The sequence below is a fragment of the Mustela nigripes genome, chromosome 15 (genome assembly GCF_022355385.1).
Source record: "Mustela nigripes isolate SB6536 chromosome 15, MUSNIG.SB6536, whole genome shotgun sequence".
In the NCBI taxonomy this organism is placed as follows: domain Eukaryota; kingdom Metazoa; phylum Chordata; class Mammalia; order Carnivora; family Mustelidae; genus Mustela; species Mustela nigripes.
The window spans coordinates 2,620,383-2,645,727 of record NC_081571.1 but is presented as its reverse complement, the minus strand read 5'-3'; the positions used below and the strand labels follow the sequence as shown (position 1 = coordinate 2,645,727).

The 25,345-nt window shown below is 37.8% G+C and overlaps 1 protein-coding gene across 2 annotated transcripts in view; it reads left to right on the top strand.

The window, feature by feature from the left end:
* Positions 1–25,345, top strand: part of MICU2 (mitochondrial calcium uptake 2) — a 156,596-nt gene that overhangs the window by 76,632 nt on the left and 54,619 nt on the right. For both annotated transcript variants that reach the window (XM_059377493.1, XM_059377494.1), the window contains 3 exons: positions 1,301–1,332; positions 1,439–1,514; positions 24,620–24,667. In XM_059377493.1, coding sequence (XP_059233476.1) covers positions 1,301–1,332; positions 1,439–1,514; positions 24,620–24,667 — 156 coding nt within the window. The remainder of the gene's footprint in view (positions 1–1,300; positions 1,333–1,438; positions 1,515–24,619; positions 24,668–25,345) is intronic.

Genomic DNA, 25,345 nt, shown 5'->3' with positions numbered 1-25,345 from the left:
CTCTTCTCGGTGGGGAGCCTGCTTCCTCCTTTCTCTCTCTCTCTCTCTGCCTACTTGTGATCTCTGTCAAATAAATAAATAAAATCTTTAAAAAATAAAAATAAATAAAATTATTCCAAAATAGTAACACCTAAGTTTATAAACATGGTCATAAATGTTTCTAAAAATGATATAGTCATATTTGCAACTGTGGTTTTCATTAATAATGCAAAGCTAAAATCTTCACAGTTTATTAACAGCAAATGATAGAATTTGTCCCCAGTAGATTTATAGTCCAAATTAAGCATCCTGAAGTACAGAAAATGTACATCTAAAAGTATTCATTTTTTTTAACCTGTCTCCTAAACTTTCAGAGACTTTGCAGTTGTACTGAAGGAACTTCATAGATAAGATAATCTTGAGACCAGAAAGGGAAGTTTGTGATGCTTGTGGCTTATGTAAGAAACAACATAAAACATTTTTCAGTATTCTAGATGTGTAAATGACTTGAGGCTATAAATTTCAACAAAAGAAGCAACTCAGTGCTTTAGAATTATAGTGGATAAGAAGAAAATGATGTAAGCAATAAAGAGGATGGCTGAACACCTGAAAGAATTATAAATCTCTGCTATCCAATAGAAGATTATTAAAAATAATTTTAGAATGGATAGTCATATTGGCTAGACTTTTAAATTTACTAGAGGGCTGTAAACTGAAGAGAACTTTTTAGGGTTCAAAGGTAGCTTTTTAAGAGAGGAATGTGAATTTTTTTTAATCAGTGAAAGCAAAAAGGTTTTTTAAATCGTATTGGTAAGAATTTATTTATGATGCAGACAACTAAGAGAAGTCAAAAATGGTGATAAGATTTTATATGTCTGAAATAGGGTGAGTGAAATTGGAAAGTAGGTCTTTAAAAATCCATAGAGTCTTTGTGTTTAGGCTTAGAATTCTCTGGCTCTTAACTTTGATTTAAAGATATTAGCTAACTTGCCAAAGTTTTATTTTCTTATAAATATTTAGTTGCTTTTTTCTTTAAGATTTTATTTATGTATTTGACAGAGACACAGCGAGAGAGGGAACACAAGGAAGGGAAGTAGGAGGGAGAAGCAGGCTTCCCACTGAGCAGGGAGCCCAGTGTGGGGATGTGGGGCTCAAATCCAGGACCCTGGGATCATGACCTGTGCCAAAGGCAGACACTTAACAACTGAGCCACCCAGGCACCCTAGTTGTTTTTTTGTCTTTTAAATAATTTTCTTTCTTTGTGGAGGTTGAGTTTTACAAAGGAATATGGGTACTAAATAATATTTCTTCTTTACTATAGGTAAAACTTCAGTGAAGAAGCTGACAAAAAAGGTAAGCAATGTGTGTGGGAGAGTTCTTTCTTCCTTTCTGTTTTTTGGTGGCATAGAAAATGAACTTTTATAAGTTAAAATTTAAAAATTTCAATGTGTATTCAAAGGATATCGAGGATATACTGGCAGGAATCCAACCAGCTCGTTGTGGATCAACTTTTTTTAGAGACCTTGGTGATAAAGGTAATTTTGATTTGTTAAACTTCTACTTGTTTCATCTATCCAGAGTATTGTTAAGGGGTTGTTGTAAAGTCTGCAACTGTATGGTAGAGAGCCAATGTAGAAAAATGCCATGTTCTTTTTAATAGATTTTTAATGCCATGTTCTTTAATAGATGTTTTTAAGTCATAATAAAACGTTCATTGAGAAATAATTTTCTCAAACTCTCTGAGAAATTACAGCTTAATTATTAAAACATCAATTTTAATTAAAGCTTGAGGAGGAGGAATGTAGCAAGTGAAGGCCTCAGAGAGATCCAGAGGAACACTAGCTTTTAAGGGAGTAGAAGAGGAAGCAGTGCTCATGAAAGAGACAAGGGCAGAGTGACCAGAGAAGTAGAGGAGAATCAGGAGAATGTTATCACAAAAGTCAAGAGGAGAACGTGTTAGGGAAAGAAAAAAGTAAGTCCAGGCCGCTTGAGAGACATGGGTGTGAGCAAGGAGATTTAAAAGTCAGTAGCTGAGCGCAGAGATAGAAGGCCAGGGGAATGTTGTTTAATGTTAGATGAGGATACTTGAGCACATTTCTTATCGATGAGAGGAAAACATATATAATAAAATGTTAGATAAAGATACTTGAGCATATATCTTATCGATGAGAGAGAAACATACATAATATATATAATATAGCAATGTAATTATATAATACTTAATAAGATATAAGAGAAAGGAAGTATGAATGGGAGAGAATCCTAGAAAATGTGAAAGAAAGGATTGTCTTCACAACAAAAATGGAAAGATCAGCATTCCACAGGGTGCATAGCTTTTTTCATTGTATCAGTAGGAAAGGATGAACAGGTGGGTAATTTAATGCAGGCATTTGCAAATTTAGTGGCAGGAAGTAAAAGCAGGTTGTTCTGGATAGCTTTTTTTTTTTTTTTTTTTTTTTTTTTTTTTTTTTCATAAAGTAGGACATATGGAGAAAGAAGATTTGAAGTAGCTTCTATGGTTAGGAAAGAGACCAGACCAGAGAAACATAGAGTTCTGGGAAGCCTGAAGGGATCAGAAGATAGTGCAGGTCATGAAAGAAAAGTCACCAGTCAGTGCAGTTGTGTGATGATCTTCCTGCAGGCTACATGTAGGAATAGAAATGTTGGACAGTTGTACTGGATTTAGGATTTTGCTGAGCAAATGGGTAGAAGAAGAGTCACAGACAGGGGGTAAGGCTGTTGAGGGCAAAAGGGGTTTTTAGTAATGTGGAATCTAAGCAAGATAACAGAGAATAAAGTAGAATAGTAAAAGAAAGTAAAAGGAAGATGAAAAGAAGAAAGTGGGGCAGTCAAGAGGGAGCTGCCATTTGAGGTTAAAGAATAGGTATAGTATGAGTCCAAGAGCAAAAAAGAACATGCAGTCATAAAGTGTTTAGATTTATCGTTTCACAGATGAAGTGGTTCCAGCAGATTTCAGGGTTCTAGGTGTGGTCCTGGAATTAGATGACTAAAGCAGAAGTAGATTGCAAAGTTAACATAGTGAAAGTTCTCAAGGATCTGAGAGATAGGGTATTGTCAGAGAGAAGGACAGTGAATCAAGTACTAAAGTCTTCAGGGACTAAAAGATGATGAGAGGGAACTTAGGTAGATGACCACTAAGAAGAAAAATAAAAGGTGGCCTGGCTGGATGGCATTAACCTCAAAGACACAAAGTTTTTATAAGAGGTTAGAAGGGAAAAGTTCTGGAATTAGCACTGAGGTAGAAAAAAATGAATAACCTCTATTTTAGCAGTCTGCAGAGGTACCAGTACCCTTAGTAGAGAGATCCAGATTTTGGATAAGGCAAGACTGCACATGAAGTAAATAGATTAAAGATGTGTACTGTGGAAAGAGAAATTCAGAGAGCATGGTAGGAAAGCTTGGGTAGAAGTAGAGGAGTAGGAGATTGGTTGAATCAGGAAAGATGAAGCATACAGCAGCGTGCAGATGTATAAACAAAGAGGATAGATACTTTTTGGAAAGGATGATGAGGCTATTGAGAATGGTAGGACATAAGCCAGAGAGGTACATAGATCCTAAATCATACATTCCTTTACAGAACGTAGTAAAGAGTTTAGACCTTATCCTAAGAAGAGTAGATTGCCACTAAAAAGTAAGAAAGTGACAAATCAGATGAGAACAATCTCTCTAGCAGCTGGGTGGTGAATGGATTGAGGAGGAAGCAAAAGAAACAAGAGGTTTTGCATTAACAGCAAGGGGTTATATGCTAGAGAAGAGGTAGTAAAAATGGAGAGAAGAGAATAGATTGATAGGTATTTTGGTGATAGAATTGGTAAGACTTAGTGACTGATTGGATATGAGAGGGGTCAAAGAAAACAGAATCGTGTATGGTGCCCAAGTTTCTGGTTTGATCAGCAAGGTGAATGTGCCATTCACCAAGACACATGGGTCATAAGGAAAGGACTAATTGTGTGGAGGGAAGGGTGAGGAATGAGTCCAGTTTAGGACATACTGAGTTCAGATTTAAGAATATTCAGACACACAGCAAAGGAAACAGTGAACAAAACAAAGAGGCAACCCACGAAATGGGAGAAGATATTCGCAAATGACAATACAAAGGGCTGATATCCAGGATATATAAAGAACTCCTCAAACTCAACACACACAAAACAGATAATCATATCAAAAAATGGGCAGAAAACATGAACAAAGAAGACATAGAAATGGTTAACAGACACATGAAAAAATGTTCATTATCACTAACCATCAGGGAGAGTCCAATCAAAACCACATTGAAATACCACCTTAAACCAGTTAGAATGGCCCAAATTAACAAGACAATAAACAGTGTGTGTTGGAGAGGATGTGTTACCCTGTTGGTGGGAATGCAAGTTGGTGCAGCCACTTTGGAAAACAGTGTGGAGATTCCTTAAGAAATTAAAAACAGAGCTTCCCTATGACCCTCCAATTGAATTATTGGTATTTACCCCAAAGATACAGATGTAGTGAAAAGAAGGGCCATCTGTACCCCAGTGTTCATAGTAGCAATGGCCACAGTCACCAAACTGTGGAAAGAACCAAGATGCCCTTCAGCAGATGAATGGATAAGGAAGATGTGGTCCATATACACTGTGGAGTATTAAGCCTCCATCAGAAAGGATGAATAACCAACTTTTGTATCAACTTAGTGAAATAAGTCAAGCAGAGAGAGTCAATTATCATATCGCTTCACTTATTTGTGGAGCATAAGAAATAACACGGAGGACATGGGGAGATGGAGAGGAGAAGGGAGTTGGGGGAAATTGGAGAGGGAGATGAACCATGAGAGACTATGGACTCTGAAAAACAATCTGAGGGTTTTGGAGGGGCTGAGGGTGGGAGGTTTGATGAGCCTGGTGGTGGGTATTATGGAGGGCACGTATTACATGGAGCACTGGGTGTGGTACATAAACAATGAATTCTGGAACACTGAAAAGGAAATTTAAAAAATAAATAAAAATAGAAAAAAAAAGAATATTCGGACATCTAGGGATGCCTGGGTGGCTTGGTCAGTTGGTTGTCTGCCTTTGGCTCAGGCCATGATCCCATGGTCTTGGGATTGAGCCCCACATTGGGGTCCTTGCTCAGCAGACTAGTCTGCTTCTCCCTCTCTCTCTCTCCGCCCCTGTTTGTGCTTGCTCTCTCTCTCAAATAAATAAATAAAATGTTAAAAGAAAAAGAAAAAAAAGAATTGTCAGCCATAAATGACCCCTGAAGCCACTGTTACAGATGCAACCGTACTGGAAGCACTTAGGAGAGAAGAGGCCCTGAGATAAAAACTCAGTTTAAGCGGCACCTGAGTGGCTCAGTGGGTTAAAGCCTCTGCCCTCAGCTCAGGTCATGATCCCAGGGTCCTGGGATCGAGCGCCACATCGGGCTCTCTGCTCCATGGAGAGCCTGCTTCCTCCTCTCTCTACCTGCCTCCCTTCCTACTTGTGATCTCTCTCTCTCTGTCAAATAAACAAAATCTTTTTTAAAAGAAATTTTTTAAATAATATTTTTTTAAAAAAACAGCTCAGTTTAAAGAACACACAGAAAAAGAGACGGGCCCTTTATATAAGGCTTGAGAAGGAGTGGTCGGTCAGTCAGGGGAGTTACCCACGGGAGTGACCTCACCAGTGCGGTGCTATAAGTACTTCCTTCCAAAACAAATGTACATGATCAATAGCAATTTTAATAGCTACAAATACTTACTAAAGGCTTCCTATGTATCAGATACTATACTGACCCTCTTGCATGTATTACTACATTTAATCCTCACAACATTACTTTGAGGAAGCTATCTTCATTTCATACCCCCATTTTATAGCTGGGTTAACTGAGGCACAGAGGGGTTAAGTAACCTGCCCAAAGTCATATACAGGTAGTAAAATCAATTTACAAATAGGATTTAGTGGAGGAAGAGTTAAGATGGCAGAGTAATATGCTTGCCTTGTCCCATGAACACAGCCAGATAAATACAGATCACTCTGAACATCCAAGAAATTGATCTGAGGACTAAGAGAACAAACTGCACAAACTGGAGGAAGAAAAGAGGCCACAGCATGGAAGGTAGGCGGTACAGCGACATGATTTGGGGAAGAAAAGAATCACGGGTGCTGCGGAGGGGAGGGAGCCCTGATCTTGGGTGGGGTGGAAGTGCACATGAGAGCAAACAGGAACCATGCAGGGGATTGCACAAGAAAAGTCTTCCCCAGCACCAATGACTGGGAAAACGAGGGGCTGATTGTTAGAAGTTTTTACAAGCAGCAGAGCTCAAGGACTGAAGTTTTAAAAGTCACTTGAGCCTGGCAGGCATATTGGTGCTCCTGTGAAGGAAGAGGGCAGAGGCCCACGACCAGACAACATGGTCTAAGGATCCCCTGGGTCACACTGGCAGAGATAGTTCCCCTTCTTAGAGTTTGGGAGAGACAGCACTACTTCTCAGGGGACAAAAGAACTGGCAGGCGCCATTGAGCTGCCCAATCCATTAGCATAGAAGCAGAAGCACCTGCTCAGGGCAGCTAACCTGGATGCTTACTTTTTGTTATGCTTTACCATAAACTCCAAGCCTCTGTGTGTTTGTGTGACTGCCCTTCTGGGACAACAAACCCACACCAGCCACAATGCAGCAAGACCCTTCCCCAGAGGATCAGTGTGGGTCCATGCCATACCTGGTCCCTAAAATTTAGAGTTTTGAAACCCAGACAGTCTTCTGAGATACAACACAGGAGCACTGTGCTGCCAGGTGGGCAGGCAGCTCAGACACAGACAAGATGAAGGCGGGGATCTGAAGGATGTCTGGGACACACAAGAAGAGACTGATAACTTTTCTGTGAGGGTTTCCTGAATAGTGGTGGGCACAAACTCCCCTCTCCCCTGCCCATCAGCACAGTCCAAGGTCAGTGAGCAACACAGTGCCCACAGTGAAGGCTAGAGCCGCTTACACCAAGCTCCAAGCACTCTTCAGGTGCTTTTTTTACTAAGGCAAGTGTGCCTGAGAGCCAGAGTAGCAGTGGGCCCCCTCCTCCGGAGGACCAGCACAGACCCACCACACACACACCAAGTCTGCTGACCATAGAAAGCTGCAAAGCTTCAGCTCTAGTGGAAACAGGATCTAGCCTCTTTTAACAAGTGGACCAAAACACACCTAGTTAAAATTTGCTACACAGTAGACAAAGTCCAAACACTTCTCAGAGCAGCAAAGAGAAACTGCATAGGACTGACCTGAGGGAAAGATAAGCCAAAACCCAAAAGCATAGTGCACACAGCGTACACCAGAGACACTTCCCAAAGTGCCAGGCCCTGGACAGTGTATAATGTCTTCTTAATATAGCCATTAGTCTCAGAAGCAGGGAACATAATAGGCTTTCCCAACACACAGAAGACCGAGACCTAGACAAAATGCGAAGATGGAGGAATTCATTCCAAAAGAAAGAACAAGAAAAGGTCATGGCCAGGAATCTTGAAACGGATCTAAGTAAGATGCCTGAACCAAAATTTAAAACAACAATTGTAAGGATACTAGCTGGGCTTGATAAAAGCATAAACAACACCAGAGAGTCCCTTACGACAGAGATAAAAAACCTAAAAACTAGTCTGGTCAAAATAAAAAATGCTATAACTGAGATGCCAAACCAACTGAATGTAATGACCACAAGGATGGAAGAAGCAGAAGAATGAATAAGTGATAAAAGAAGATAAAATTATGTAAAATAATGAAGCTGAAAAGAAGAGGGAAAGAAAAATATTGGATCACAAATGTAGACTTAGGAAATTCTGCAACTTCATAAAGCATAATAATATTTGTATCACAGGAGTCCCAGAAGAAGAAAAGAAGGAAAGGGGGGCAAAGGGTTTCTTTGAAGAACTTACATCTGAAAAGTTCCCAAATCTGGGGAAGAAAACAGGCATCCAGATCCAGGAGGCACAGAGAACCCCCATCAAAATCAACAAAAGCAAGCCAGTGCCAAGACATCTTAGTAAAATTTATAAAATCCACAGATAAGGTAAACATCTTGAGAGCAGCAAGGGAAGAGAAATCCCTAATTTACTAAGCATGACAGATAAATTTAGCAGCAAACTTAGCCATAGAAACTTGGCAGGCTTTGGGCACCAGGGTGGCTCAGTCAGTCAGTTATCTACCTTTGGCTCAGGTCATAATCCCAGGGTCCTCAGATCAAGCCCACGTCAAGTTCCCTGTTCAGCTAGGAGTCTGCTTCTCCAGCTCCCTCTGCCTCCCCCAATCTGTGCATTCACGTGCACGCACTCTCTCTTTCTCTCTCTCTCCATGTCACTCTCGATCTCGCCCAAATAAATAAAATATTTAGGGAAAAAAAAAACCTGGCAGGCCAGCAAGGGACTGACATATATTCAACATGTTGAATGAGAAAAATATGCAGCCAGGAGTATTTTATCCAGCAAGACTGTCATTCAAAATAAGAGAGAGAGTTTCCCAGACAAAAACTAAAGGAGTTCATGACCACTAAACCAGCCCTACAAGAAATATTAAAGTGGGAAAGAAAGACATTGAGTGGGAAAGAAAGACAAAAAGCAATGAAGACTAGAAAGGACCAGAGAAAATCTCCAGAAACAACTTTACAGGTAATACAGTGGCACTAAATTTATATTGATCAGTAATCATTCTGAATGTAAATGGACTTAAATGCTCCAATCAAAAGACATATGGTGACTGAATGAGTAAAAAACATAAGACCTATCTATACGCTGCCTACAAGAGACTCAACTCTAGACCTTAAAGACACCCACAGACTGAAAGGGAAGGGATGAGAACCACTTATGCTAATGGATAAGAAATGGGTGTCTTATATCAGACAAACTAGATTTTATTTTTTTTTAAGATTTTATTTATTTATTTGACAGACAGATCACAAGTAGGCAGAGAGCAGGCAGAGAGAGGGGGGGAAGCAGGCTCCCTGCTGAGCAGATAGCCCGATGTGGGGCTCGATCCCAGGACCCTGGGATCATGACCTGAGCCGAAGGCAGAGACTTTAACCCACTGAGCCACTCACGCGCTCTGAGACAAACTAGATTTTAAACCAAAGATTGTAACAAGAGACAAAGGGCACTATAATAATAATATAATAATATATTATATAATATATAATATGATAATAAAGCAGTCTATCCAACAAGAACATCTAACAATTGTAAATATTTATGCCCCTAACTTGGGAGATATAAATCAATTAATAATAAACATAAAAAACTCATTGGTAATAATACAGTAACACTAGGGAAGTTTAATATTCCACTTTCTACAGTGGACACATCATCTAAGCAGAAAATCAACAAAGAAACAATGGCTTTGGATGACACAGTGGACCAGATGGACTTACCAGATACATTCAGAACATTTCATCCTAAAGCAGCAGAGTACACATTCTTGTCAAGTACACATGGAACATTTTTCCAAAATAGATCACAGGCTAGGTCATAAATCAGGCCTCAACAAATTAAAAAAAAAGATTGAGATCATACCGTGCGTATTTTTTTACCACAACTCGTACGAAACTTAAAATCAACCACAAAAAAATTTGGAAAGACCACAAATACAGGAGGTTAAAGAACACCCTACAAAGAATTAATGGGTTAACCAGGAAATTAAAGAAGAAATTAAAAAAAAAAAAAGTGGAAGGAAATGAAAATGAAAACACAACAGTCCAAAACCTTTGAGATGTAGCAAAAGCAGTCATAAGAGGGAAGTATATAGCAATACAAGCCTACCTCAAGAAGCAAAAAAAAAAAAAAAAAAAAAAACCTCAAATACACAACTTAATGTTATACCTAAAGGAGCTAGAAAAGGAACAGCAAATAAAGCCTAAAGCCAGCACAAGGGAAATAATAAAGATTAGAGGAGAAATAAATGATATAGAAACATAAAAGAACAACAACAAAAAATAGTAAAACAGATCAATTAAACTAGGAACTGGTTCTTTGAAAGAATTAATAAAATTGATAAACTAACCAAATTTAACAAAAGAAAAAAGACCCAAATGAATAGAATCATGAATGAAAGAGAAGAGCTCACAACCAACATCACAGAAATACAGTTATAAAAGAATATTATAAAAAACTGTACCAGCAAACTGGGCAATCTGAAAGAAATGGATAAATTCCTAGAAACATACGAACTACCGAAACTGAAACAGGAAGAAATAGAAAATTTGAACAGAAAGAAATTGAGTCAGTAGTTGAAAATCTCCCAACAAACAAATGTCCAGGGCAGATGGCTTCCCAGGGAAATTCTACCAAACATTTAAAGAGTTTATGCCTATTTTCCTAAAACTATTCCAAAAAACAGAAATGGAAGAAAAACTTGCATACTCATTCTCTGAGGCCAACATTACCTTGATTTCAAAAACAAAGACCGCACTAAATAGAATCACAGGCCAATATCCCTGATGAACATGGATACAAAAATTCTCAACAAGATACTAGATAATAGAATCCAACAATACAATAAATCGAGTGGGATTTATTCCTGGGCTGCAAGGATGATTTAATAGTTGCAAATCAATCAACCATATTAATAATATACCAGATTAGTAATACCATATTAATAATAAAAAAGATAAGAATCATTTGATCCTTTGAATAAGTATAAAAAAGGCATTTGACAAAATACAGCATCCATTCTTGATAAAAACAACAAAGTAGTTATAGATGGAACATACCTTAACATCGTAAAAGCCATGTATGAAAGACCCACAGCTCATGTCATCTTCAATGGGGAAAACCTGAGAGCTTCTCCCCTAAAGTCAGGAACATGACAGAAATGTCCACATTGTTATTTAATATAGTACTGGAAGTCCTAGCCTTAGCAATCAGAAATAAAAGGCATCCAAATCAGCAAGGAGGAAGTCAAACTTTCACTATTTGCAAACAAAATGATACTCTATGTAGAAAACCTAAAAGACTCAACCAAAAAATTGCTAGAATTGATACACAAATTCAGCAAAGTCACAAGATAAAAAATTAAGGTACATGGCATTTCTGTATACCAATAATGAAGCAGCAGAAAAAGAAATCGGGTGCCTGGGTGTCTCAGTGGGTTAAGCCTCGGCCTTCGGCTCAGGTCATGATCTCAGGGTCCTGGGATCGAGTCCCAAATCGGGCTCTCTGCTCGGCAGGTAGTCCGCTTCCTCCTCTCTCTCTCTCTCTCTCTCTCTCTCTCTCTGCCTGCCTCTCTGCCTACTTGTGATCTCTCTCTGTCAAATAAATAAATAAATTTAAAAAAAAAAAGAAGAAATCAAGGAATTGAGCCCATTTTCATTTGCACCAAAAACCATAAGAGATCTAGGAATAAATGTAACCAAAGAGGTAAAAGATCTGTGCTCTGAAGACTATAGAACACTTAAGAAAGAAATTGAAGAGGACACAAAGAAATGGGAAAGATTCCATGCCCATGTATTAGAAGAACAAGTACTGTAAAAATGTCTGTACCCAAAGCAGTCTACACACTTAATAAATCCCTATCAAAATACCACCAGCATTTTTCACAGAACTAAAACTATCCTAAAATTTGTATAGAACTGCAAAAGACCATGGAATAGCCAAAACAGTCTTGAAACAGAAAAGCAAAGCTGAAGGCATTAGAATGTGGGACTTCAAGCCTTATTACAAAGCTGTATTGATCAAAACAGTATGGTACTGGCAAAAAAAAAAAAAAACACCCAACCTATGATCAGTGGAACAGAATTGAAAACCCAGAATGGTCCCACAACTGTATGGTCAACTCATCTTCAACAAAGCAGGAAAGAGTATCCAATGTAAAAAAGTTGGGGTGCCTGGGTGGCTCAGTGGGTTAAGCCTTGGCCTTCAGCTCAGGTCATGATCTCAGGGTCCTGGGATCAAGCCCCACATCGGGCTCTCTACTCAGCAGGGAGACTGCTTCTCCCTTTCTCTCTGCCTGCCTCTCTGCCTACTTGTGATCTCTTACTGTCCAATAAATAAATAAAATCTTTAAAAAAAAAAAACAGCTAAAAAAAAGTCTCTTCAACAAATAGTATTGGGAAAAATGGATAACCACATGCAAAAGAATAAAACTGAGCCACTTTCTTATACCATACACAAAAATTCAAAGTGGATGAAAGACCTACCTGTGAGACAGGAAGCCATCAAAATCCTAGAGAACACAGGTAGCAACCTCTTTGACATCAGCTGTAGCTAGCTTCTTGTAGACATATCTCTGGAGGTGAGGGAAACAAAAGCAAAAATGAACTCCTTGAACCTCATCAAGATAAAAAGCTTCTGCTCAGTGAAAGAAGCTGTCAACAAAACTTAAAGGAAACCTACTGAATGGGAGAAGATATTTGTAAATGACATATCTGATAAAGGATTAGTATTCAAAATCTATAAGGAACTTACCAAAGTCAACACCCAAAAAACAAATAATCCATTTAAGAAATGGGCAAAAGACATGAATAGACACCTTTCCAAAGAAGACATCCACATGGCTAACAGACACATGAAGAGATGTTCAACATCACTCATCATCAGGGAAATACAAATCAAAACCATAATGTGATACCACTTTGCACCTGTCAGAATGGCTAAAATTAACAAAACAGGAAACAAGATGTTGGCAAGGATGAGTAATCGAAATCCTCTTACACTGTTGGTGGGAATGCTGTTGGTACAGCCACTCTGGAGAACAGTATGGAGGTTCCTCAAAAAGTTAAAAATATAACTATCCTATGATTCAGCAATTGCAGTACTAGGTATTTACCTAAAGGATGCAAACATACTGATTTGAAAGGGCACAGGCACCCTAATGTTTATAGCAACACTATCAACAATAGCCAAATTATGGAAAGAGCTCAAATGTCCATCAACTGATGAATGGGTAAAGAAAAGGTGGTGTACACACACACACACACAGGAATATTACTCAACCATCAAAAATGAAATCTTGCCATTTGCAATAACATGGATAGAGCTACAGTGTATTATGCCAAGTGAAATAATAAGTCAGACAAAGATAAATACCATATGGTTTCACTCATCTTTGGAGTTTAAGAAACAAAACAGATGAATTAGGGGATGGAGACAAACCATGAGACTCTTAACTATAGAGAACAAACTGAGGGTTGCTGGAGGGGAGGTTGGCAGGGGAGGGGTTTAATGGGCAGTGGGCCACTTGTGATAAGCACAGGGTGTTACATTAAGTGTTGAATCACTAAATTCTCCTCCTGAGACAGTATTACATTATGTGTTAACAAACTACAGTGTAAATAAAAATTGATAATAGCTAGGTAGATAGCATTTAGCTCTGCTGTCTTTACTATTTAAGCTGAATTTCATTTCAGTGTCGATGGAATATATTTAAATATGCTCATACAAATAGCTGGGGTACCTCCTCTGGTCCTTTTTATATAAGGACAAGTCTGTGACAAGTAGAGCAATTTTCACCTGAAGTGATAATGTGATAATGTTCTCTCCTGTTGTCTGAAGGAGTTGGAGAATTAAGCAGCAAATGTAATTTCCAAATCAGTGGTTCATGAATACAGAAGACTTGTGACCATTAGCTCAAGAGATTTACGATGTTCTCTTATCCACATTTGTTTTTACCTTGTTTTTGCATGTGAACATTAGTTTTAAAATGAGAACAAGTGTATCATATAACACTCTGTATAGAAAGAAAACAAAATATGACAAAAAAAGGAGTAACATTGGCACCCAAGTCAATGAAATCAGTAGCAACCAAACTGTTATCAAATTATTATTAGTATCAATTCCTACTCTCACTTCAGTGAGTCAGTATATAGTGGACTACATAAACTTGAATTATATTCTATAAGTATTAGTTCCTTATATTAGACTGCCTATCTTTATGCCACTCCATCCCACCCCTTACCTGATTCCTTCCAGTCAGCACCAGAACATCCTTATACACTTTAAGTGTATAAGTGTAAATTAAAAATCTCCTTTTTTAAGTGGAAGTTTACTGCGATGTAATCTCTGAGTAGTGAATAAGAGGGTACGTTCTGGATCAGCAGACTTAAATTCAAATTTTTCCTGGTTTTATGACCTCAAGAAGTTTCTTAGTCTCTTTCATCCCCACTTTTATGACCTTTAAAACAAGATAGCAGGGCACCTGGGTGGCTCAATTGGTTAATCGTCTGCCTTTAGCTCAGGTCATTGATCCCAGGATCCCCGGATCAAGTTCCTCAGCATCAGGCTGGGCAGGGAGTCTGCTTCTCCTTCTCCCTCTGCCCCTGCCCTCTGATGATGCTTTTTCTCAAAACAAATAAAATCTTTTAAAAATACATAAAAATAAAACAAGGTAGTAATGCCTGCCTTTATGGGATTGTTGAAAGGATATAATAAAATAAGGTGTCTTCAATGTTTGTAGTATGTGCTTAAACTGATTAGGAGCATGGGCTTTAAGCTGAGTTTGCATACCCAGCTACTTTAGTTATCTATGTGATCTTGGGCCAGTTAGTTTCAGCATTTTTTATAAATCATTAATATAAATATGTAATTTTAGGAATTATATTAAAAGTTATTTTTAAGGTGAATTCATAAAGTAAAAACTGAAGAGGAAGTTTAGATTATTTTAAGAGAAAAACATCTAAGATATAAGAGATTAATCTGTAATACTTTTAAAAGAGACTTATTTTCAAGGACCTTAGAAGCACCCTTCATTTCTGAAAAGAATTACCTCCACAAGCCTCATTCCCCTGCATTAACCTTCCACACTATCAGGAATGCCTTAAATGCCAGGACCTGCCAACTTCCTGCTCATCAGCTGTCCTATTCTGTGAAATTAATCTCTGAAACCACCAGAGATCTTGTTCTTTCTCATTTTTTGCATTTTATTGAACTGTATTGTTTCTTATATTTTCTAGTTAAACCATAAATTCTCTAAGATGATAAATCTGTATGGCCATTTGCATAGCACGTTGCCTAAAATGTTCTCTAGCACATAACAGGTACTCATCTAAAATTGCATTACATGCAATTAATGTTATGAACACATAACATGTTAATGTTATTAACATTAATGTTAACATGAACACACTAATTATAATTATTCTGATCTATTTCAACAAGTCTCTTGAGTTTTTTCATTATGTAATTTGAGTTAGCCTTTCTGTGATTTGAAAATGCAATGACTATGTGTTTTTAAAAAATATTTTCCAATTAAATCTTTTCAGTGATATGGGATGTCTGGGTGGCTCAGTTGGTTAAGCATCTGTCTTTGGCTCAGGTTGGGCTCTTTGCTCAGCGGGACTTGCTCCCTCTCCCTCTGACTGCCACTCCCCCTGCTTATGCATGCTTGCTCTCTCTCTCTCTCTCTGTCTTTGGCAAATAAATAAATAAAATCTTTTTCTTTTTAATCTTTTTTTAAAAATCAGTATTTTTAGTGATTTATATTGATCTTCTTCCCAGTTAAGATTAATTGGTATTACATTATCGATAAGATTAAGTCCAGCCAAGCAGTAATGCCTTCATAAATTTTAGAAAGAGTACATCAACTATTTATCAACACCAGAATAAAAACATGGAATTATCAGCAAGTGATTTTATTTTCTTTTTCATTAAGATACTTCCTTTTGATGTAAAATATTTCTGAAATATAGTAGGTGAAACTTCTGCCTCCTAATGAGCAATGTTTTATCAGCTTAGTGCTTAATGACCTGCAACTATGGTATAGAATACTTTTGCTTTTCCTGAACTAGATACTATTTAAATTAAAGTTATTCATTGTATTACCATATTTTATGTAGCATATAGTTATTTCAAAGTACATGACCTATAAAATGCATTAAGTTAATTGAAGTAAATAAACCTGATCTTGGCAATCTTGAGCACAGGACAGTTTTTTAAATCATACTACCCCACCATAGATTACATGAGTGTTTCTCTAATATCATATATTCTCTGTTCACAATCATGAAAATAATTGTTAAAATTAGTAAAATTCATAATGAAGTATATCCTTTGTAGAGAATTTAATGAATTTTAAAGGCATTTTTTTTCCTTTACATAAAGCAAAAAGAACATGCCTCCAAATCTACTTCCTCCACATCCTGCAACTATGTCCATCTTCCCCACCTTCACGTTGTTACAGAAGTATTGTTTCCTGTGGCAGAAATAGTCCTGCCTCCCTGTATAGGCTCCAGGCTTCTTTTGTTGCCTTCCCAAGACTTCTCCACTCCAGTATTACTCCCTCCCCTTGCCATATTCTCTTTCAGGGCACTGTATCATTCCTCTCTTTATAATAACTTCAACATCTCCCATATTTAAGGAAAGACATTCCTGTTGTGGCCCTACATCCAGCTCTCTCCATACTCCCTTTTCATAGTCAAGCTCTTTATTTTGTGTTGTGCTCACTTCCTCACCTCCCAGTCATCCCGCAGCCCATTTCAGTCTGGCACCCATTCTCCAACAACACCACTCTTGTCAAGACCATCACTAACCTTGTTGTCAGATTCAGTGAAGATATTCTGTATTCTTGGCACCCATGACCCCAGCAGTACTAACACTATTACCTGGTCTCACCTCAAACCAGTCTCTTCTTTTGGTTTCTAGGACCCCATAGTTCCTTGGTTTTGTTTTCTTACCATCCTACTGGTTTCTTCTCTGTCTCCTTTGGTGAAATTAACCGGAACCACCTTAGCTGGGGAAATCAAACAGGTCATTCTGATGGGGAGAGTTTGAATAAAGGGGTTGACTCATCAGTCCTAGCAAGCAGTGAGAAACTATTTATCTCACAGGAGATAATGGAATTGGAAGGAAGACATAACAAACTAGAGGAAGTGGGAGGTCATCCTGCAAATGAAGGGCGATAATTTTGAGGCCTAAAGTATAATGTGGGAGTTGAGATTTCAAAGAGCAGTAAGCAAATGTTCATTTCTTTGGTATAGAGAAGATAGCAAATGGTGGTAGAGCTTTTAGGTTATAATGGAAGATTTTCTTTATTCCCTTCTTTTGGGTCAAGGAGGGATTTTAAAGGGTTTTGTTCTGGTGCACCTGGGTGGCTCAGTTGGTTAAGCCACTGCCTTCAGCCTAGGTTGTGATCCCAAGTTTCCTGGGATCAAGTCCCGCATCGCGCTCCTTGCTCCAGCCTCTCTCTCTGCCTCTGCCTGCCACTTTGCATGCTTGTGCTCGCTCGCTCGCTCTCCCTCTCTCTCTCTCTGACAAATAAATAATTTTTTTTTTAAAATGGGTTTTGTTCTCTTCTTAAAATTGAGGGCACTGTTCTCTTCATTCAGCCTCTGCTTGCAGCAGCAAGGTTCATGAAGCAGTTTTGCTGTCAGCAGATGAAGAATCAGAGAGGCATCTTTGTGAGAGGAATTCCGTCAGGACTCTGTTAGAGTGTGGCCCCTTCTGGAAATCGTGGTCCTGGTTTCTAGGAGCAGCACTGTGACTCTGTATGTCTTGACCAGCATCACTGCTTCTCTGCCATAAGGGAGATAAAATAAATGTTTGTTTTCAGAGGATGCTGAGGAGGATTATCAGTAACTTCCTTATTTTAACTTTCAGTTACAGGCATATATATTCTATATGTCTGTTTCTGTCTCTTTTTCTATATATATATACCTTTTTAACTGTCAAGGAGATAAATTCACCAGCCTACTCACACATTTTCCTATTGGATAGTACTCTTTTCCTGTTCCTTACATAGCTGGAAAGCTATTTATATTCTCAGAATGAATAGGGGCATTGTACATTTCCAAGATTTCTAAAAGCATTTAAAGTCAGTATTTCTAGATGGCTGGGGGGAGGGCCCTTAGTGATGCACTATTAGAAAAATAGAAAGCGGAAGCCACAGCAGAAAGTTTGGTATTTTTTCCTCTAGGCAAAGTGCATTAGGTTATTAGTATGAAAAAGAAAGGAAAGGAGATGATTAGAGAGAAAGGGAGAAAGAGGCTTTAAGAGGAACCAGGAGGAATAAGTAACTGCAAGGATAATAATATAGATACCATTCATTTCAAAGTCAGTCAGAAGGAATAAATGATTCACGCTGGGCACCTGCAGGAGGAGAATTTTAAACCTGTCTTCCTACCATACAGGAGCATATGGAAGAACAGCCTTCATCAATAAAAGGCTGGTGGGGAAATCAGGACTCAAAGTGTGACTTAACAATGACAGGAAAACTAAGCAGCTGTCAGGGAAATGAGGAACAGCAGGGCTGCATACGTAGGAAGAATTAAATGCCATGAAAGGGCAGAGTAAGAACTGCTAGCTCACCACTCTTCCAAATGCTAGTTTCCCTTAACGTGGGGCTCTCCTGTGATTGCTTGCCTTCTACTCTGGCTGGGGTCTCAGTCCTAACCCTTCACATTCTCCATCCCTCGGACACATCTATTGTGCTGTGCTATAGCTGGGAAAGAGCACCCGTCCCTAAGGATGGGAAGTGTCACAGGCCGAATGTGTGGAACTTCACAATTCCTGTATGCCCTGGAATTTGTAAGTTTCTTTAACACCTACTTTATCCTATAAAATAAAGGTAACAGTCTCTATTTTGACAGTTATGGTGGGAATAACATACATAATGCTTTTCCGCCGGGCCTTGAGATCAAGTGTCACTGAAAGATCTTTTTATTATTACTAGGCAAATTCATGTGCCACAAGTTCTCTTGGATTCTTTGAAACAACATCCCAGTTCTCTTGGAACGTCTCTTTCTGTCGTTGGTTTCTCTTCCTCCTGCGCATTAAGCATTGATACTCCCTAGGATCTGTCGTTTGCTTACTGTTCTCCTCCTCTTGTTTAGTGCCCATGTAATACTGCTGCTGACTCTCAGATAGCCTTCAGTTTCTCCAGCCCAGGATGCTCTTCTGAGTTTCAGGCTTCTGTATCCAAACCAGCTGCCAGATGCCGGCTTGTGGGTCTCTGTTTCCTTGAGTTCATCATATCCCAAACTGAACTCACTGTCTTCTCCCTAAATCAGCACCTTCTTTTCTTGGTTTCATTTGGTAGTACTGCTTTTCACCCACCTCAATAAAACCCAGGAAATGTCTTTGAACCCTTTCTTTCTTTACCACTTAGTCCTTCAGATGCAGTCAGATAACAAAGTCTTCCTGTTTTTGCCAATTAGGTATTTATCGAATTCATCCTCTCTTCTCCCTACCTCTAGAGAATTTACAGGAAACAGATCAAGAAAAAAATCTTGGAGAGTATCTTAACAACAGTTATTTCTGTTTTTCTATGAAACTGAAATACATAAGTTGAAATGTACATTTCCAGCTTAAAGAAAAGACACTGATATGAACATTATATAGGAGAGATTCAACAGATTCACTTTTTTACATATACTTCTTTGTTGATATTAATGAAGTCACTTGAAAAAAATATAAAATTTAGCTACATTGGGAGCAGTGTAAAATATTCCATTTTACCATGTAAAACAACTATCAAAATTTATACCATATGCTAACTAGCAAATAATAGTATATCCTTGAAATAAGAAAATAACTCATCTACCATACATTATTACAAAGAAAAATGTAGGTTATAACTATTGTGCATTTTTTTAACAGAATTCTCAGTATAATATAGTCCTTAAGGATGTACTGAATATAAATTAAAAGATACATTGTAAGATATATAAGTTTATTCTTATGATGGATTTGTTAATTTCTCTTTGGGAAACAGAGTTCTCAAAATTGCATTCAGTAGCAGGCCATATTTTAGAATGGTTCCAAATTTAAAATATTTGTAGAGAAGCATACTAAAGGAATTTAGTCCTCTCTTCTAATGGCCTTTCCTTACAGATTCATTAACACATTTTTAAATGTAATTATTTAAAATACTTCACCTATTTAACATGCACTTTTAAAACATCGCCATTTAACAGCATTTACTTTACAATTAAATATAAGAAATATATGCATTAAACTGTTTCTCCTATATTCTGAAGTGTCAGTTTTCTTTAAAAGCATTTTCGGAGAGCAGGTGCCTAGAATGCTGTTGTAGAACTATGTTGTTTATAATCTATCTGGAGAGTATAGGTGCTATTTTTACATTGTCTCAACTCTGTTTATTCAAGCTTTTAAAGTCAGCATTTCAAAGAATGACACTGGAATTTTCTTTTTCACAAAGTCCCCTTGTAGAGGACATGTACCTGTGTGTAGAGAAGAGTGAGGCCTCCTCTTGGCACCAAGCCCATGTCAATCTAGCAGTTTGGCCATTTTTTCATGGTGCTGTATTCCTTTGAAAATTAGAAAGGGGGAAAAAAAACCTATCCTTTGCTTTTTTGAGTCTGCCAAGGAATGAAATACTTTGATCCTTCAACTTACATTAGAGTACTTCTCTCAGGTAACAAGGTAATGACAAAACACATTTAATTTCTTCTCCCTCCTTATAAACACTGAATATTTTTTAGGGAAAAATACCTGAAGACGTACTGTGGGCTTTTTTATTAAAAAGAAGTACACCTGCTCCACAGTAAAAACAACCAAAAAGTTGGTAATGCACAAAATTGTAAGTCATTTAAAATATGTACCTGAAGTTACTTGTAACTAAAACGTTGAGTTACCTAGATATAAAGTCCTTACCTGCCTTACTGTGAACGTGGGCCCTGAGTCTATGTGTTACTTGATTGGGAGCCAGTAAGGCAAATCTTCTGCCATCACCCTCTGCAGGCTTTTTTCCTCATGTCTAGGGTATCATATTGGCCTTATTTCCCGTTGCTTCTTCCACATAGAGGTTATTTCATTTTTTAATTTTCGTATTTTTTTTAAAGATTTTATTTATTTATCTGACAGAGAGAAATTACAAGTAGATGGAGAGGCAGGCAGAGAGAGAGGGAAGCAGGCTCCCTGCCGAGCAGAGAGCCCGATGCGGGACTCGATCCCAGGACCCTGAGATCATGACCTGAGCCGAAGGCAGCAGCTCAACCCACTGAGCCACCCAGGCGCCCCTAATTTTCGTATTTTTTATTTAGGTTTCATATTCAGCTTCATCTGTTATCCCACACCTCTTAATTAAAATTTTCATCTATATTTTTGAAGACCATTTTTAGAATTACTTCCTCTAGGACATCTCTGATCATCTAAACTCTAGAAATGATTTCACATATTTCTAAAATCTGTAACTTTTACTATCATTGTCTTTCAGTAGTATTTAGCATTTTTTATAGGCATTTTTATTCTGGCCTCCTGATGAAAGTATACAGCACCATCTATTAAGAATTCCTGCCAAAAGGGCGCCCAGGTGCCTCAGTCAGTTAAGCATCTGCCTTCAGCTCAGGTCATAATCTGTAGTCCTGGGATCAAGCACTGTGTGGGGCTCCTTGCTCATTGGGGAGTATGCTTCTCCCTCTCCCTCTGCCTGCTGCTCCCCCTGCTTGTGCTCTCTCTCCATCAAATAAATAAATAAAATCTTTAAAAAAAAAAAAAATTCATGCCAAAAGTCAAACCTGAATCTCAACATACCTCTGGATCTAAGTAACAGTTTATAGAAAACATGAAAGTTAGAGCAGCATGTAAAATGACACCAAGAAGATGCAGTTAGCAAAATATTCTAGACTTTAAGCAACTCTATAGGTCAAATGACCAGGCATCTTTAAAAATTAAGTTGGAAGATGTGGAGGAGGGTATCTGGGTGGCTCAGTTGGTTAAGCATCTGACTTGATCACAGCTCAGGTCTTGATCTCAGGGTTGTGAATTCAGGCCCCACATTGGGGCTGTACACTGGACATAGAACCTTTAAAAAAAAAAAAAAAGTTAAAAAAAAGAACAAAAAATAGTTAAAAACAAAAGAACAAAAGAAAAATTTAAAACTTGTGAATCAAAGTACACTATGAAGAGAGTAAAAAGACAACCCATAGGAAAGGAGAAAATATTTGCAAATCATATATAGGGGCTTAAAATCCAGTATATATAAAGAACTTCTATAACTCAGTAAGGAAAAACAAAACAATTTAAAAATGGGCAAAGACTCAAATAGACATTTCTCCAAAGAAGATAGTTGACTAATTTCCATGTGAAAAGATGCTTGCCATCATTAACCATTAGGGAAATGCAGATCGAAACCATAGTGAGATACCTCTTAATACCATTATTATGGAGAAAAAAACAAGTGTTGGCAAGGATTTGAAGAAAAATTATAACCTCTGTGCACTGGTGGTGGGAATGTAAAATGGTGCCACCACTTTTGAAAAAAGTATGGAGGTTCCTCAGATTAAGCATAGAATGACCATATGATTGAGCAATTCCACCTTGGGTAAATACCCAAAAGAATTAAAAGCAGAGACTCAAACAGGTACTTGTATACCAATGTCTGTAGCAGCATTAATCACAATAGCCAAGGGACTCCTGGGTGGCTCAGTGGGTTAAAGCCTCTGCCTTCGGCTCAGGTCATGATCTCAGGGTCCTGGGATAGAGCCCCGCATCAGGCTCTCTGCTCAGCAGGGAGCCTGCTTCCCTCTCTCTCTCTCTCTGCCTGCCTCTCTGCCTACTTGTGATCTCTGTCAAATAAATAAATAAAATCTTTAAAAAAAAAAAAAACACAGTAGCCAATAGCTGGGTAGAAACAACCCAGATTGTCCATCAGCAGATGGATGGATAAACAAATTGTAGTATATACATATAGTAGAATATTTTTCAACCTTACAAAGGAATGGAATTTTGACACATACTACAATGTGGATGAACCTTGAAGACACTATGCTAAGTGAAATAAGCCAGACACAAAAGCACAAATACTGTATGATTCCATTTATATGAGGTCCCTAGAGTAGGCAGTCTCATAGTGACAGAAAACAGGTTACAGTGGTTGGAGGCAGTAAAGAATGGAGTTAGTGTTTCTTGGTTGTGAGGTTTCAATTTGTGATGATTAAAAAGTTCTGATAATGGTTGCAAAACACTGAATACTTAATACCATTACTCTGCACATTTAAAAATGGCTAAAATGGTGAAGTTTTTGTTATGTGTATTTTGCCACAATTTTAAAAAAGGTGACTTGAGATCCTCTGACCAAGTGCAATGCAAGGTACTTTTTTGAATCCTGATTTGAGCACACTCGAAAAAATTTTTTTCTGAAACATTTGTAAAAGTGATGTGAGTTTGATGATATTGAGGAATTATTGATAATTTTTTAGGTGTGCCAAATATATTTTAGGGAGGGAAAAGTCTTTTTAGAGATACAGCTTGAATTTTCTACTATGAAATAATATATTGAGATTTGTTTCAAAATAATCCGATGGGGGTGGGGGAGTGGAGCCTGGATGACTCAATCTGTCAGATCTCAAACTTCAGCTCAGGTCATGATCACGAGGTCCTGAAATAGAGCCCTGAGTTGGGCTCATGCTCAGCAGGGAGTCTGCTTCTCCTCCCTCTGCCCGTCTGCTCCATTGTGCATGTGCACCGTATCTCTCTCTCTCTCTCAAATAAGTAAAATCTTAAAAAAAAATAATCCAGTGGGAAGTGGGGGGAAGGGAGTGAAAAGAGATATAGATAAAACAAGATCTGTCATGAATTAATTACTGAAGTTGATCTATATAATATAGTTACTATATTCTCTCTACTTTTGTTTATCATTAAAGTTTTCCATGATGAAGATTTTTTAATTGTGTGTTTTGCTCTTATATCAAACTTTTGATCCGGGGGGGAATTATTTTTAGCTTATCAGGAAGCCATGATTTATAAGATACTGTTTCTATGTTTATATTATATATTATATATTTATATTCTGTTCTTTTCATTGCAAGTACCTAAAACCAGGCACTATCAATTTGAGCAAGAAAGGGGCAGATGTAGAGCTAGCTAGTGGCCAGACACAGAGCTAGCTTCAAGTTCAACTTAATTCAGGACTCAGACATCACCAGTATCCATCTTTCAGGCCTGCCAATTAAAGATTGGCTGAATTTTCAGGCCCTAAACACTGGCTGGCTGACAGTTCCAGGCACTCTCTCCATTGCCTCACATTCCTAAGTGAAACATTCTCAAATCATCAAAGTCCAGTGGGGATGGGGGAGGACAAAAAAAGTAAATAAATAAAGTCAATGATTCAGCATTCTCATCAGAAATTCCACTCAGAGTGACCCAGCTTAGGTCAAGGCCTTCCCTGAACTAGTCACTGCAGCCAGACTAATGGAACCTGCTCATTAGCTTGGGTCAGCCTTTTGCCCATCTCTCCACCAGTTCAGTTAGAGTACAATGATTGGCTTAGGCCTGTTAGCACCTACCATCAAAGGTAAGGATGATTGTCCTACCAAAACTACATGTTTGAGAATGGGGAAGGAATGGTTTTCCGAAGGAAAATCAAGTTACTGCTGCAAAGATTTAATCTCATTTTAAATAATATAGTTTGACCTTTTGTATATTGAGATCTCTGTTACTCTACTGAATTTTTAAATTTGCTTTACTTGAGGTGTTATTAATAGTGGAATTTGGGGAGAAATTGTGTGAAGTGCCATGCAAATAAAAACCTGTAGTGGATACCTGTTATTTGCTAGCCAACAGCCATTCCCCTTTTTTACTAGTAATGGTAACCTGATGAAAAAACAGTATCTTTTTTAAGTGCTAGTACTATACTAACTCTCTAGTATAGAAGTTTTCCACTGAACCAAAGAGAGATAAAGTAAAAAAAAAAATTTTTTTTTAAAACAAAACTTACCTTCTGATGTTTTTATTTTATCTCTTTCAGGACTAATTTCGTATACTGAGTATCTTTTCTTGCTTACAATTCTCACTAGTAAGTACCCCACAGTTTTTCTCAGTGATCACGTGGATTCTCTCTTCTTACCAAACAAAGTTTTGGAAGTATGGTATTTATGTCTTTATCATTAAAGCATAATTGCTACCTTAGTTTCTATATCAACAAAATGATACTGGTGAATTAGTTTAGCCCTTCAGCTTCCTTTGGACTGTGGCTCCCCATAACTCGGTCTCCTTAAAAGACTTTTGAACAGAAGAGAATCAGACTTATTAGCCTTCACATGTTTAAAAAAAAAAACCCCTTATCATACATTCTTCAAAATTCCTGATCAATACTCTTCAGATTGGTCATGAAAATCAAGGAAAGAATGAGAAACTTTCACAGCTTGGAGCAGAGTAAGGAGACCTAACAACTAAATGCAGCATGGTTTCTTGTATTTGATTGTAAAGTAGAAAAATTAGCATTAGTGGAAAAACTTGAAATCCAAATAAAGTCTATAGTTCAGTTTAAAATACTATTACCAGTGTCCATTTCTTAGTTTTGACAATGATACTATAGTTATAGAAGATGTTAACATTAGAAGAAGCTGGCTGAAGGATATATGAGAACTCACTATACTATCTTAACAACACATCTAAACATATCTAAAATTATTTCAAAATAAAATTTTTTTTAAATCCCTACTCTGAGAAAGGGAAATAACGAGTAATAATC